Raw genomic sequence first — 13,815 nt, 5'->3', positions numbered from 1 at the left:
TAGGTGGTAAGGGTAGGTATCAACACATCCACCACGCTGATCCTCAACACAGGGGCCCCTCAGGGGTGCGTGCTCAGGTCCCTCCCTGTTCACTCATGACTGCAAGGTCAGGCACGACTCCAACACCATCATTAAATTTGATGACACAACAGCAGTAGGCCTGATCACCGACAACGACGAGACAGCCTATAGGGAGGAGGTCAGAGACCTGGCCATGTGGTGCCAGGACAACAACCTCCCTCAACGTGATCAAGACAAAGGAGATGATTGTGGACTACAGGAAAAAGAGGACCGAGTGCACCACCATTCTCATCGACAGGGCTGCAATGGAACTGTTTGAGACCTTCAAGTTCCTTGGTGTCCACATCACCAACAAACTAACATGGTCCAAGCACACCAAAACAGTTGTGAAGAAGGCATAACAAAACCTATTCAGGAGACTGAAAATATTTGGCATGGGTCCTGAGATCCTCAAAAGGTTCTACAGCTGCACCATCGAAAGCATCCTGACTGGTTGCATCGCTGCCTGGTATGGCAACTGCTCGTCCTCCAACCACAAGGCACTACAGAGGGTAGTACATCACGGCCCAGTACATCATAGGGCCAAGCTTCCTGCCATCCAGGCCCTATACCAGGCGGTGTCAGAGGAAGGCCCTAAAAATTGTCAAAGACTACAGACACACTAGTCATAGACTGTTCTTCTCTCTCCAGACCAAATTCACGTAGACTTGTTAGATAAATAACACACATTTCTAAGAAGTGGAAGATATGTTCTATGTGTACAGTTTCTATGCTTCCCTTTCTTAAGTTTTGGCTTTGTACACCAGCTTCAAACAGCTGAAAATACAATATTTTTGGTTATGGAAAAGATATTTAGATGGACAATTCTCTACACTTATATGTGCTTGTTTTGTCACATAAACTGAAATTAGGCAAACTCTTTGAATTTTATTCACCAGTTAATGGAGGAGTGATTTCAGCATAGTGCATCATTAGCTGGTAACATAGCCCCTACATCCAATAGTGCAACACAATACAGAGAGGTTGTTGAATTGATAGTAATCAGACACGGAATGCATGTATTGACTAGGAAAAAACATGTTAAGGATGTACAACAAATTACTTGGCTAGCTAGCAAGTAAGCCTTCATGGAGCAGAAAACAGCTATCTGAATCTATAATGTTTTAACATTTGATATTTGCTAGGTTTCCATCCAATTTGCGACAGATTTTCATGCAAATATTCTAACATCTGCATGAAATAATATGCGCATTTTCCCACCAAGAAATGTGTTTCCACCGAACTGACTTATAGCAAATAAAAGTCTGTGCGTGATGATGTCGTGTTTAATGGAAGTTAATGGAAGTCCTCGGATGGGGCCACAGTGTCTCCTGACCACTCCTGTCTCAGCCTCCAGTATTTATGCTGCAGTAGTTTATGTGTCGGGGGGCTAGGGTCAGTTTGTTATATCTGGAGTACTTCTCCTGTCCTATTCGGTGTCCTGTGTGAATCTAAGTGTGCGTTCTCTAATTCTCTCCTTTTCTCTTTCTTTCTCTCTCTCGGAGGACCTGAGCCCTAGGACCATGCCCCAGGACTACCTGACATGATGACTCCTTTCTGTCCCCAGTCCACCTGGCCGTGCTGCTGCTCCAGTTTCAACTGTTCTGCCTTATTATTATTCGACCATGCTGGTTATTTATGAACATTTGAACATCTTGGCCATGTTCTGTTATAATCTCCACCCGGCACAGCCAGAAGAGGACTGGCCACCCCACATATGCTCTCTCTAAAATTCTCTCTTTCTTTCTCTCTCTCGGAGGACCTGAGCCCTAGGACCATGCCCCAGGACTACCTGACATGATGACTCCTTGCTGTCCCCAGTTCACCTGACCGTGCTGCTGCTCCAGTTTCAACTGTTCTGCCTTATTATTATTCGACCATGCTGGTCATTTATGAACATTTGAACATCTTGGCCATGTTCTGTTATAATCTCCACCCGGCACAGCCAGAAGAGGACTGGCCACCCCACATAGCCTGGTTCCTCTCTAGGTTTCCTCCTAGGTTTTGGCCTTTCTAGGGAGTTTTTCCTAGCCACCGTGCTTCTACACCTGCATTGCTTGCTGTTTGGGGTTTTAGGCTGGGTTTCTGTACAGCATTTTGAGATATCAGCTGATGTACGAAGGGCTATATAAATACATTTTATTTGATTTGATTTAATCCAGGTAGAATCAGGAATTCCCCAGGGCAGCTGTCTAAGCCCCTTACTTTTTAAAAGTGTTTACTAACGACATGCCACTGGCTTTCGAGTAAAGTCAAATATGAGAGGTGCCGGATCCTGTTCTGGCAGGATCCGGCTCAAATTAAGCACTGACTGAAAGCATAAGCTACAGCTACAGTAGCCAGTGCATAAAATGTGGTGAGTTTTTGACTCAAAGAGAGAGAGATATTTCGTAGTATGTTTTTTTAAAACTTTCACTTACTTAGCTAGCATTGAATGCACCTGGCTCAAATGGAAAGGGATGCTATGCTAATTAGCTGGCTATGGCTATCCAATACTGGAACTCTTCCAAGTCAAGGTAAGCTTCTGGTTTTATTAATGTATTGCCACTGGGGCCTGCCGGTGTAGGTGCTAAACTGCTTTCTGCTGACTGTACACTATACTGCATGATTGGAGCGGTTTTACTAACGTGTTACATGCTGACCACTCCACTTGCGTTGTGTGCATGAGTTTTGCAAAATAAATGTACACATACATGTTATTCAACCATTGCACCCAGATTGCTCATGCATGTCAACAAGCGTCTGCATAGCCAGGGGCTAAAATAGAACTTGGCTGCAAGTCCCGCCTCTCCCATTTCCTCATTGGTTTTTAGGAGCATATACCCATGTGAGTGATTGAAAGATTAACTAAGGTCCACACTCCAGTCCAGTTGGTGGTGGTAATGCACCTTAAAGTTGGTTTCCAACCGCCATTTTAAGTCCAAAGAAGAAGCCTGAAGGAGGAGAGATTAATTCAGGGTTCGAAATTAATGTAGTTGATTCAACCTGCTTGTCCTGATCGCGCCTGGTGTGGGTGGACAAAATCAACATGGTCTGGTCAGCGCGGCCTGGTCAGCATGTTAGTTCAAGTAGCTATCTATGTTGACTATGAAGTTAGCTAATATGGTGACAACAATATAGGCTGTGTGTAGCAGTTAACGGTCAGGATATGAATGTTTGGAAAGTTTGTTTTGCCTGGTCACAGACAGCTGATGTGTTGTGCACTGAAGTAGATAGATCCGAGAAGGAATTGTGCATATACAACAAGCTGTTTGTATGTGGTTGCTATGAAAGGGAAGTTGCTTGCGTGTGATCAGGGGTGTATTCTTATTGTTCAAAAATGTGGTGGGTACTCTCTTCGTTCGCTGGACATTATCCTGGTTACTGTTCCAAATGTCCGAACTGAATTTGGTAAAAGGGCTTTTAGGTACTCTGTGCCATCGTCTTGGAACGCCAAACAAAATACTTTTCAATTGGAACAACTTGTCACGATTGGTATTTCTAAATCACTGATGAATGATCTTGAGACTAATTCCCTGACCTGTCAATGTTTTTAATTTGCTGTTTTTGATTTTGTTATACTCTTGTGAATTCTATGGTTTTTACTAGATTACTTGTAGTTTTTCATGTTGTTTGCCTGTAATTTTTGTAATGACTTGGTGCTGCCCATCTTGGCCAGGACGCTCTTGGAAAAATAGAGATTTTAAATCTTTATGAGCCCTTCCTGGTTAAATAAAGGTATAATAATAATAAAAAATATTTTCCCTGATTCTATTGAAAAACATTTCTTTAACAGAAGCAAACGGAACAAAACTCTTGTTTGCAACTACACACTATATCAGCTAGATTCAGGCAAGAGTGTGCAAGGCGGTATTGAATGTGTCACTCTGTCACATTGATTCCTCAAAATTCTCTCGACCTGTTTACCTTCATTGTAAACTTTCATTCATAGGTTAGATTAATGCAACCGTATGATGGATAAAGGAAACATTTGAGTATTATGTAGCAGCCTAAACCTATCGATGTTACATTGAGCTGGGTGAATGGAATATGAATGACAGTCATCCAAGATGATGCAACAGAACAAGGTGACCGCCACTGACACACAATGACTATTGCAGCTGGAAACGGCTGTTTTTAATGGAACCTGATTTTAGTTGGAACTCAACTTGTCTAAAGAAGGCCAGTTTTATTGCTTCTTTAATCAGGTCCACAGTTTTCACCTGTGCTAACATAATTGCAAAAGGCTTTTCTAATGATCAATTAACCTTTTAAAATTATAAACTTGGATTAGCTAACACAACGTGCCATTGGAACACAGGAGTGATGGTTGCTGATAATGGGCCTCTATATGCCTATGTAGATATTTAATTAAAAACACCCGTTTCCAGCTACAATAGTCATTTACAACATTAACAGTGTCTAAACTGTATTTCTGATCAATTTAATGTTATTTTAATAAACGAAAAATGTACTTTTCTTTCACAAAGAAGGACATTTCTAAGTAACCCCAAACTTTTGAACGGTAGTGTATGTTTAGATTTCATTTTGATTACTGTTACAAATGCAATTTGAGTTAATTGGATTCGTTTTGACATTTCTTGATTACTTGTGTTGTTTTGTGTGATTATTTGTGTACTTGTACTTGACATTTTACTGCATTGTTAGGAGGTAGTAACATAAGCATTTCACATAACATCTTCTAAACTGTGTACGCGACCAGTAAACTTTGATTTGATACACCACCATCAAAACATACATGTCACACACGTATGCGTACACTCATACACGCACGCAGAGAAAAACAACACGAAAATAAGTCATGGCAAATGGTGTATTTATGAGCATGCATAAACAACCTAGGAAATACTGAACAAGACATTCCACTTTTTCAGAGTCCACATCTTACAAAGGCTATCGATCCATCTTCTTCATTTTGTAAATTAGACTGGATAAATTGAAACACTGCATGAAAATGACTTTTTTTTTTATCATCCTTGTGCAAAACAAATCATGCTGACTTGCACAAATGCAATATTGTATCTATACATGCAGGTCCAACCCAATTAAAAATATTTTTTTGTGGCAGCAAAAAGGCTACGGCTAAAATAGTTTGGTTCCCAAGTCCATAATATCACAAAAAAATAAACAACTAAAAGAGATTATCAGCAGAAGACCAATAAATGAAATATATGAATGAAGGCATTCACTAGGTAAACTCAGCAAAAAAACAAACATCCCTTTTTCAGGATCCTGTCTTTCAAAGATAATTCGTAAAAATCCAAATAACTTCACAGATCTTCATTGAAAAGGATTTAAACACTGTTTCCCATGCTTGTTCAATGAACCATAAACAATTAATGAACATGCACCTGTGGAACAGTCGTTAAGACACTAACAGCTTCAATTAAGGTCACAGTTATGAAAACTTAGGACACTAAAGAGGCCTTTCTACTGACTGAAAAACACAAAAAAAAATGCCCAGGGTCCCTCATCATCTGCGTGAACGTGCCTTGGGCATGCTGCAAGAAGGACTGCACATGTGGCTAGGGCAATAAATTGCAATGCCCGTACACCTAAGACAGCGCTACAGGGAGACAGGACGGACAGCTGATCGTCCTCACAGTGGCAAACCACGTCTAACAACACCTGCAAAGGATCGGTACATCTGAACATCACACATGCGGGACAGGTACAGGATGGCAACAACAACTGCCTGAGTTACACCAGGAACACACAATCCCTCCATCAGTGCACAGACTGTCCACAATAGGCTGAGAGAGGCTGGACAGGCTTGTAGGCCTGTTGTAAGGCAGGTCCTCACAAGACATCACCGGCAACAACGTAGCCTATGGGCACAAACCCACTGTCGCTGGACCAAACAGGACTGGTAAAAAGAGCTCTTCACTGACGAGTAGTGGTTTTGTCTCACCAGGGGTGATGGTCGGATTCACGTTTATCGTCGAAGGAATGAGCGTTACACTGAGGCCTGTACTCTGGAGTGGGATCGATTTGAAGGTGGAGGGTCCATCATGGTCTGGGGCGGTGTGTTACAGCATCATTGGATTGAGCTTGTTGTGATTGCAGGTAATTTCAACGCAATGCGTTATGGGGAAAACATCCTCCTCCCTCATGTGGTACCCTTTCTGCAGGCTCATCCTGACATGACCCTCCAGCATGACAATGCCACCAGCCATACTACTCATTCTGTGCGTGATTTCCTGCAAGACAGGAATGTCAGTGTTCTGCCATGGCCAGCAAAGAGCCCGGATCTCAATCCCATTGAGCATGTCTGGGACCTGTCGGATCGGAGGGTGAGGGCTAGGACCATTCCCCCCAGAAATGTCCGGAAACTTGCAAGTGCCTTGGCGGAAGAGTGGGGTAACATCTCATAGCAAGAACTGGCAAATCTGGTGCAGTCCATGAGGAGGAGTTGCACTGCAGTACTTAATGCATCTGGTGGCCACACCAGATATTGACTGTTACTTTTTATTTTGACCCCACCCCCTTTGTTCAGGGACACATTATTCAATTTCTGTTAGTCACATGTCTGTGGAACTTGTTCAGTTTATGTCTCAGTTGTTGAATCTTGTTATGTTCATGCAAATATTTACACATGTTAAGTTGAAAATAAACGCAGTTGACAGTGAGAGGACGTTTCTTTTTTTGCTGAGTTTATAAAGAAATCAGGTATAATACATATTTTGTACACTTCAGTGAACATTCATGACTTTACCCAGACTGCATAGGTTTACTCATTGACTTTAACGCTCCAAAATACATTACATTTGGCTCACAAAGGCACAAACATAAGAGATCTTGCATGCAATGCACACACACATGCACAGACACACACACATGCACAGACACACAGAGACACACAGAGACACACACGCAATCATCCGCACATACCCACGTCACACACACACACACACACACACACACACACACAGTGTCAATGGTAAGCCCAGGCCTGATGGAGACTTCTCACAGATGTTGTTCAGTCAGTGAGGCATGAAATAAGCATCATTACCAAACCGACAGTGTCTGTTTGGTTAATGCTTATTGCTGCAGGGAAGGCAAACAATATGGAATACACATACACATCTATCATGAAACTGCTAGCCTCAAACTAATCAAAACCTACTTTTGAAACTTATTTGGATAAGATAAATATTTAACCCAGTAGAAAAATCCCTGATCTAGACAACAATGATGCTATTTATTTTACATAATAGCCCATTTCAACGACAGCAGAAATATATTCATTTGGAGTCCAGTCCATCTCAACAATTGGTAGTTTTAACAATTGATAGTTTCCAGCAGAAACATACAAACAACATAATTGAAAGGAAATCAAAGAGCTTCCTAACGTCTTTTTTCTTAATATGCAAATGGACTAATCATGTGTGGACACATTTCAAAACCGTTAGAAAACCATTTCTTACCTTCAAAGTACTGGGCAATATTTTGATCAAGTACAATTAAAAACATTTCAAAAGACAAAAAGGGGTAAAGGTTGACAGACAGGAGGAAAGAGGAACGGGGGAAAAGAGGAAAAGGATGCAGAAGAGAAAGAGGAAGGTGAGGAGTGGTGGAATAGGCAGAAAGAAAAGAAAGAAACTGACAGCAGTGAGAACCAATAACATTCGATATACGCCAGTGTGGGCTCTCAAGCATTATGATTAGTTCAGTGGAAGAGAAAAGGTGGTAGAGACATTATAAAAGTCTTTGTAAATATGAATAAATATCAACACTACCACATTTTCTTTCTTTGAGTCATCAATGATCAAAATGTCTCCAACGAGCACATTTACCTCCCTCAAATAACATTTACTGCAAATACTGTAAATGAGGTCACCCAGATAGGACCTAATTGTGTGTATAGAAGTTATTGTCATCACAGATAAAGCTTATATGTAGGTCTAACGCAGCCTTAGACAGTAGGCCCTGATCAGGAAAAACTCTCGTCAGGAAAAACTCCTGACCTTACTTATATGGCTTCATAAAGCCAGGCTTTACAGATTCAAACAGGAGTTGAGGGCCTTGATAGATAGCCCTCAATAGAAAGGGCTCCAGCTGAGGGTCCCTATAGAGATGAGGGTCTGACAGGCGCTGGACGACAGCCACACCGTCTCCACCAGGCTGAAGTGCAGCAGGCCAAGGGCGAAGCCACACGCCATGTCGGTTAGGTGGTGCCTACCCAGCAACACCCGGGACATGCCCACCAGGAAGGCCCAGAGCACCAGCAGGATGCGGAGTGGAACGGCCAGGACCAGGTGGGAAAGCAGGAACTTGGACACCATGGCAGCGCGACTGGCGTGGGCCGCCGGGAAGGAGTACACGTCCATGGCACAGTAGTCCAGGAAGCCCGGAGTCATCTCCCAGGGTCCTTTGCGTTTGATCAGCTTCTGGACACCGGCCACAGTCATGATGTCAAGTAGGAGGGCTGAGGAGGGAGGATTTAAAAAAAAACAATGTTGCATGAAAAAGCCTAATTAGATCAATTAACCATAGGGCAGTAAACCACAACACGCAATATCAGTAGTCAAAAACCCATGGAGATTAATTACATTCTCAATTATGCAATATCTGTTAAAAGGCTAAGCATCAGTGGTTAAGCAAAGAGCCAGGCCAGGCAGTACCTCAGCAATGCCGCAGTGGATTTAACGAAGAGCCGAGAGTTTGTGGAACAGTAGCGCATCGCCTCACCCCCCCTCTGTTCCCTGTATGTGATCAGAATGTATGAGCCTCTATGCTACAGCATCCCAATGGCAACATTATCAGGCTAGCAGCCTAGGTACTCTATAAATAGGTCTGGAAGCTAGCACAGGACTGGGAGAGTTCTTAGCTTATAGTTAGTTCAGCTTTGGCTTAATTTATGTGCACTGTCTGTGTAGTCATTTGATCTGAGGCGACTGTCGCTGAGAGTATTTGCAAGTGAAATACTGAGATAGAAACATTTTCCTCCTCAAACCCTTGTAATAAGACTGTAATAAACTGGTAATAGATGTATAATAGACTTACTTAACCATGCTTGGGTGTGATATAGATACCTATGAATGATTTAAATATGTTTGACTTGATGCAGGCCTAAAGTTGATATTTTCATGTCATGTCTTCTGCAGACCTCTTTTTAGAAGCATCCAACCCTCTTCGTGCAGCCCAAAATATCCCCACAATCACCACCTTTCATTTTTGATTACCCAGCTACCACCCCACCCTGTGGAATCTGTCAGGACTCAAGATTACAACATTGATTATGCTGTCTTCTTCCTGTATACCCACACACACATAACCCCCTAGTTCTGGACTAAAGTAAACTGTTAGCAATTAAAGAATTTACTGTGGTCACCGACATTAACATTACATAACATGGAATGGGACAAAAAAACTGGGTTAAGGAAAACTGGGTTAAGGATGAAAAATGAAAAGGAATGTGGGGAAAATTAAAGAAGGCAAAGAGAAGAAAATGGACAGCATGGAAGTGAGTAGGTGGTACATTGGGGTCATTCTGGGACAGTGGGGACACAGCGCTGAGTCGCTTGGAAAGAAAGCAATTGGTACCAACTATAGGACCCAGCTCTGCTCCCTGATACAGCCCACCTCAGCACAACTGAAGGTAAGGGAGGAGACCCATGGATTTCACCAGTCTAGAATGTTATGTACTGTATGATGCCCTTCAAAGCAAAAAGATGTGTATCTTTTCTAAAATCGAGCACACAGCCATGTAATCTTCATAGACAAATATTGGCAGTAGAATGGCCCGTACTGAAGAGCTCAGTGACTTTCAACGATGCCACCTTTCCAACAAGTCATTCATAAAATGTCTGCCCTGCTAGAGCTGCCCTGGTCAACTATAAGTGCTGTTATTGTGAAGTGGAAATGTCTAGGATCAACAACGGCTCAGCCGTGAAGTGGTAGGCCACACACACAAGCTCACAGAACAGAACCGCCGAGTGCTGAAGCGCAGAATGTGTAAAAATCATCTGTCCTTGGTTTCAACACTTACTCCCGAGTTCCAAACTGCCTCTGGAAGCAACGTCAGCACAATAACTGTTCGTTGGCAGCTTCATGAAATTGGTTTCCATGGCCAAGCAGCTGCACACAAGCCTAAGAGCACCATGTGCAATGCCAAGCGTCGGCTGGAGTGGTGTAAAGCTTGCCGCCATTGGACTCTGGAGCAGTGGAAACGAGTTCTCTGGAGTGATGAATCATGCTTCACCATCTACAGTTTGGGTTTGGCAGATGCCAGGAGAACGCTACCTACCCCAATGCATAGTGCCAACTGTAGAGTTCGGGCGGAGGAGGAATAATGGTCCGGGGCTGTTTTTCATGGTTCAGGCTAGGCCCCTTAGTTCCAGTGAAGAGAAATCTTAACGTTACAGCATACAGTGACATTCTAGATGATTCTGTGCTTCCAACTTGTGGCAACAGTTTTGGGAAGGCTCTTTCCTGTTTCAGTATGACAATGCCCCCTTGCACAAAGCGAGGTCCATACAGAAATGGTTTGTCAAGATTTGTGTGGAAGAACTTGACTGGTCTGCACAGAGCCCTGACCTCAACCCAATCGGACTTTTGGGATGAATTGAAACGCAGACTGCGAGCCAGGCCTAATCGGCCAATATCAGTGCCCTACCTCACTAATGCTCTTGTGGCTGAATGGAAGCAAGTCCCTGCAGCAATGTTCCAACATCTAGTTTCAAGCCTTCCCAGAAGAGTGGAGTCTGTTATGGCAGCAATGTGGGGTCCAACTCCATATTAATGCCCATGATTTTGGAATGAGATGTTCAACGAGCAGGTGTCCACATAGTGTATCTGTCTATTTGACTGTGCCTGTCTATTCCTTGCAAAATTAAGTCAAAGAGAAGTGTTATTGAGAATGATACTGCATTCACAGCTCGCCTTAATCAGGATGTGTGTTTAGGCACAGTGGTTCCCTATCCCACCCTGGTTCACTATTAATGACCTGAACAATGACCTGAACAATGCCCCAAACACAATATCCCAAACGGTCCCAAATTAAACAGATTATAGACTGAACACAATACAGCTTCAGTCCACAGATTTGCAGTGTTTTTCTGAGTAATCCCACCTAAACCAGGCATCCGGCACAGGAGTAAAAATTAAATCCTTCAGGGGGGATATGGTGAATTCACAGGTATGAACCAGTCAACATGGTGGGCCTAATATAGCAAAGGGGTGTGTAGTAGTACACATAGCTGAATGAGAATAATACACACACCTGTGGCCATCTGTTGGATGTGTGTGGGCCTATAGCACTTTTGAAGTATCACACGCACACACAGATGTACACACACAAACACACACATGCACACACACACAATTTGTCACAGTGGCCCCAATTTGTTCTGAGAAATGCATAATTCACTCAAATCAATCTGGGGGATAGTCTGCTGCTCTCCTTCACAGAAGTGTGTAAAAATAACCACCTAAAATGAGTTCACCATCTAGGAGGATTCCATTACCTCTAGTTAGAGAAATCAGGGTCGTACTTTATGTTGGCTATGTCATATATCAAGGAGGTAAGTATCATAAAGTATTATATACTTTCATAAGGTACTTTGGAAAATGATTATACTGTAGCTTCTGTAGTAGCTGCCATAGTGGGGGTAAGAAGTGCAAAGCAGTGTGTAGGCCTGTATCTTCATATAGGCCAATGCTTGACACTAATGATACTGACTTCACTGAGTCTTTCGATGTAGGCCCCTGGCTTGTTAAAATGTCTACTTATAGTTCTTCAGTCCAAAGTCAAATCATGATGTGTGGAGCCTTAAGCCTTGCACCTGTTCCCCAGGCCTGGTTCTGTGCTGGGTGATGGAGAGAGTAGAGACCATGGAGGGCTAGGATTTCATAATGACCTGCTTCTGATACTCTAAAATGATACTCTAGAATGGTCTAAAATCATATTCTGGTGGACAAGGACATCCTTTGGTGAGATGTTGTTAACAACGATGCTTTAAATATATCCTATATTGACATGGATTATATAGGCCTAATACAGGGCCTGGGTCCACGGATAAGGAAGTAGAGGGAAATGTGATCATATCAGTAGGCTACACCAGAGGTTCTCAACTTTTTTTGCCCAGGCCCCCCTTTTTCATATATGAAGAATGTCACACCCCCTTAGGAAAATGTGGATGTTTTTGAAGCTCAATTCCTGCAATTCTACATAGTTTAACAACATGCATTACATATTTTAGGTAGGCTATATAATTATAATAATATTAATAATTATCATTATTATAATTTCCCAAATGGTATTCTGCTACCAAATATAGTTTATTATGATAATTTATATGAAAACCCAATTGAATTATACATATAGTTTTTTACAGAAAGTAATTAATTAAATTGATAGTGACAGAGTCACATATTGTATAAGATTACTTTCTAAGTAAATGAGGGTGGGCGAGCCCCTTAGGTTATACACACTATAATAACCAAGCCATTAAAGAAGAGCTGAGTCACACATTCAATACAATTCAATAACATAATTATTACACAATGTGTTTTGGGTACAGAGTGAGGAGTGCATTTACCAAGTAATAGATTGACCAAGACCTCTTGTCCAGCCAGCGTATTACTCCTTGTCAGACACACGATAGTGCCAAAGATCCACGTGATTCCGTGCCCTGTAAGCGCGAGCAGGGTGATCATGGAACGAACGCTGCCCCAAGACGACGACGTGTAGGCGCAGACCCCCAGGCGCTTGGACAGACAAATGTCAATGGCGAGGAGGGAGCTCATCGCTATCCCTTTGAAGGAAGGGTTCAGCTGGATACAGTCCTCATCGGGCAGTTTCGCGGGTTCTTTCCGATCCTTGTTGGCACTGTCGGTAGGTTCCTGCGGGTCGCACGGTTGGCTTGCTTGGTGTTTGGGTTGGGCCGGTCGCCTTGCGGTGCCACGGGTTTCAGAGTTAACGCACCGGAGAGGCTGATTCAGGGACATGAACTCGGGTCTGCTCAGGACGTTGTTCCGATCCCGCGTCCTGGACCTAGAACTCGGAATTGCGGGCATTTTGGATTGGTCTCACTTTACTACGTTTCAGAAGGACAATTTCTCGTTTTACGCACGGAGGCTAAATGTCCAAAGCTAAGCCCTGTCGCCCTGTCCTTCCCCTCCTGTGGCCCAATCAGATATATTTAGCCGGTTGGAATGCGCGCAGCCCATGCTGCTGTGTTTAGCCTGCAACGGGATCCATGCAGGCATGAAGAGTCTTGACTGACATCTGCCTGGGCCAATCGAACGAGACACAATCTACAGCGAAAACAGAATGTCATCATCAGATTTTAACATGTCATGAACTAAAATATACAATAATGAGCAACTAACATGGAATAGCATAGAGGTTTTGTCTTAATCCTGAACGGCAGGTGCAGTGGTGCAGTAGGCCTATCATGAACAGAAACTGAAGACACTGGTTTTATGCATAAATAGATGGGCCATATTGTACGTCTGTTATGCTCAAGGAGAAAGACAAATGGTATTATCTTACCAGGCCGAAGTATAGGAATGGGCTATCGTTCAGATCCCTTTCGCGCGCTGCACAACACTGGCTCTTGGATTGGAATTTAGAGAATGCGGAAAGAATTATAGCTAGACAGTGTCGAGTTAATTAAAGGCAATCAACAAATCCATAGTCATCTCGGCGAGCCAGGTAAAATTAATGCAATATTTAGAAAACAATGAGAGCTCTTAGGGCCGTGTCAGTCGTGGACATGACGTAGCATACGCAACCGTGCTTATTCACGG

At 42.9% G+C, this 13,815-nt stretch overlaps 2 protein-coding genes across 2 annotated transcripts in view; one reads left to right on the top strand and one right to left on the bottom strand.

The window, feature by feature from the left end:
- Positions 1-6,692: 6,692 nt before the first annotated feature.
- Positions 6,693-13,712, bottom strand: LOC110523616 (inactive phospholipid phosphatase 7). Its single transcript, XM_021602474.2, has 3 exons — positions 13,559-13,712; positions 12,603-13,320; positions 6,693-8,488 (listed from the first exon to the last, which is right to left on the bottom strand). Exons 2-3 carry the CDS (start codon positions 13,078-13,080, stop codon positions 8,100-8,102), a joined length of 867 nt encoding a protein of 288 aa, XP_021458149.1. The 5' UTR covers positions 13,081-13,320; positions 13,559-13,712; the 3' UTR covers positions 6,693-8,099.
- The window catches only part of fam78ab (family with sequence similarity 78 member Ab), a 23,698-nt gene continuing 22,648 nt past the window's right edge, over positions 12,766-13,815 (top strand). The window contains exon 1 of the mRNA XM_021602477.2: positions 12,766-12,898. The gene's annotated coding sequence lies outside the window, so the exon portion shown is untranslated. The remainder of the gene's footprint in view (positions 12,899-13,815) is intronic.

Source organism: Oncorhynchus mykiss, chromosome 5 (assembly GCF_013265735.2).
Source record: "Oncorhynchus mykiss isolate Arlee chromosome 5, USDA_OmykA_1.1, whole genome shotgun sequence".
In the NCBI taxonomy this organism is placed as follows: Eukaryota; Metazoa; Chordata; class Actinopteri; order Salmoniformes; family Salmonidae; genus Oncorhynchus; species Oncorhynchus mykiss.
This window is presented reverse-complemented; position numbering and strand designations above follow the sequence as displayed.

Coding starts and splice junctions, on each gene's coding strand:
- LOC110523616 (XM_021602474.2), bottom strand. CDS start 13,080: ATGCCCGCAATTCCGAGTTCTAGGTCCAGGACGCGGGATCGGAACAAC. Junction 8,489..12,602: donor CTTGGTCAATCTATTACTTG/GTAAATGCACTC, acceptor CTCCCTCCTCAG/CCCTCCTACTTGACATCATG.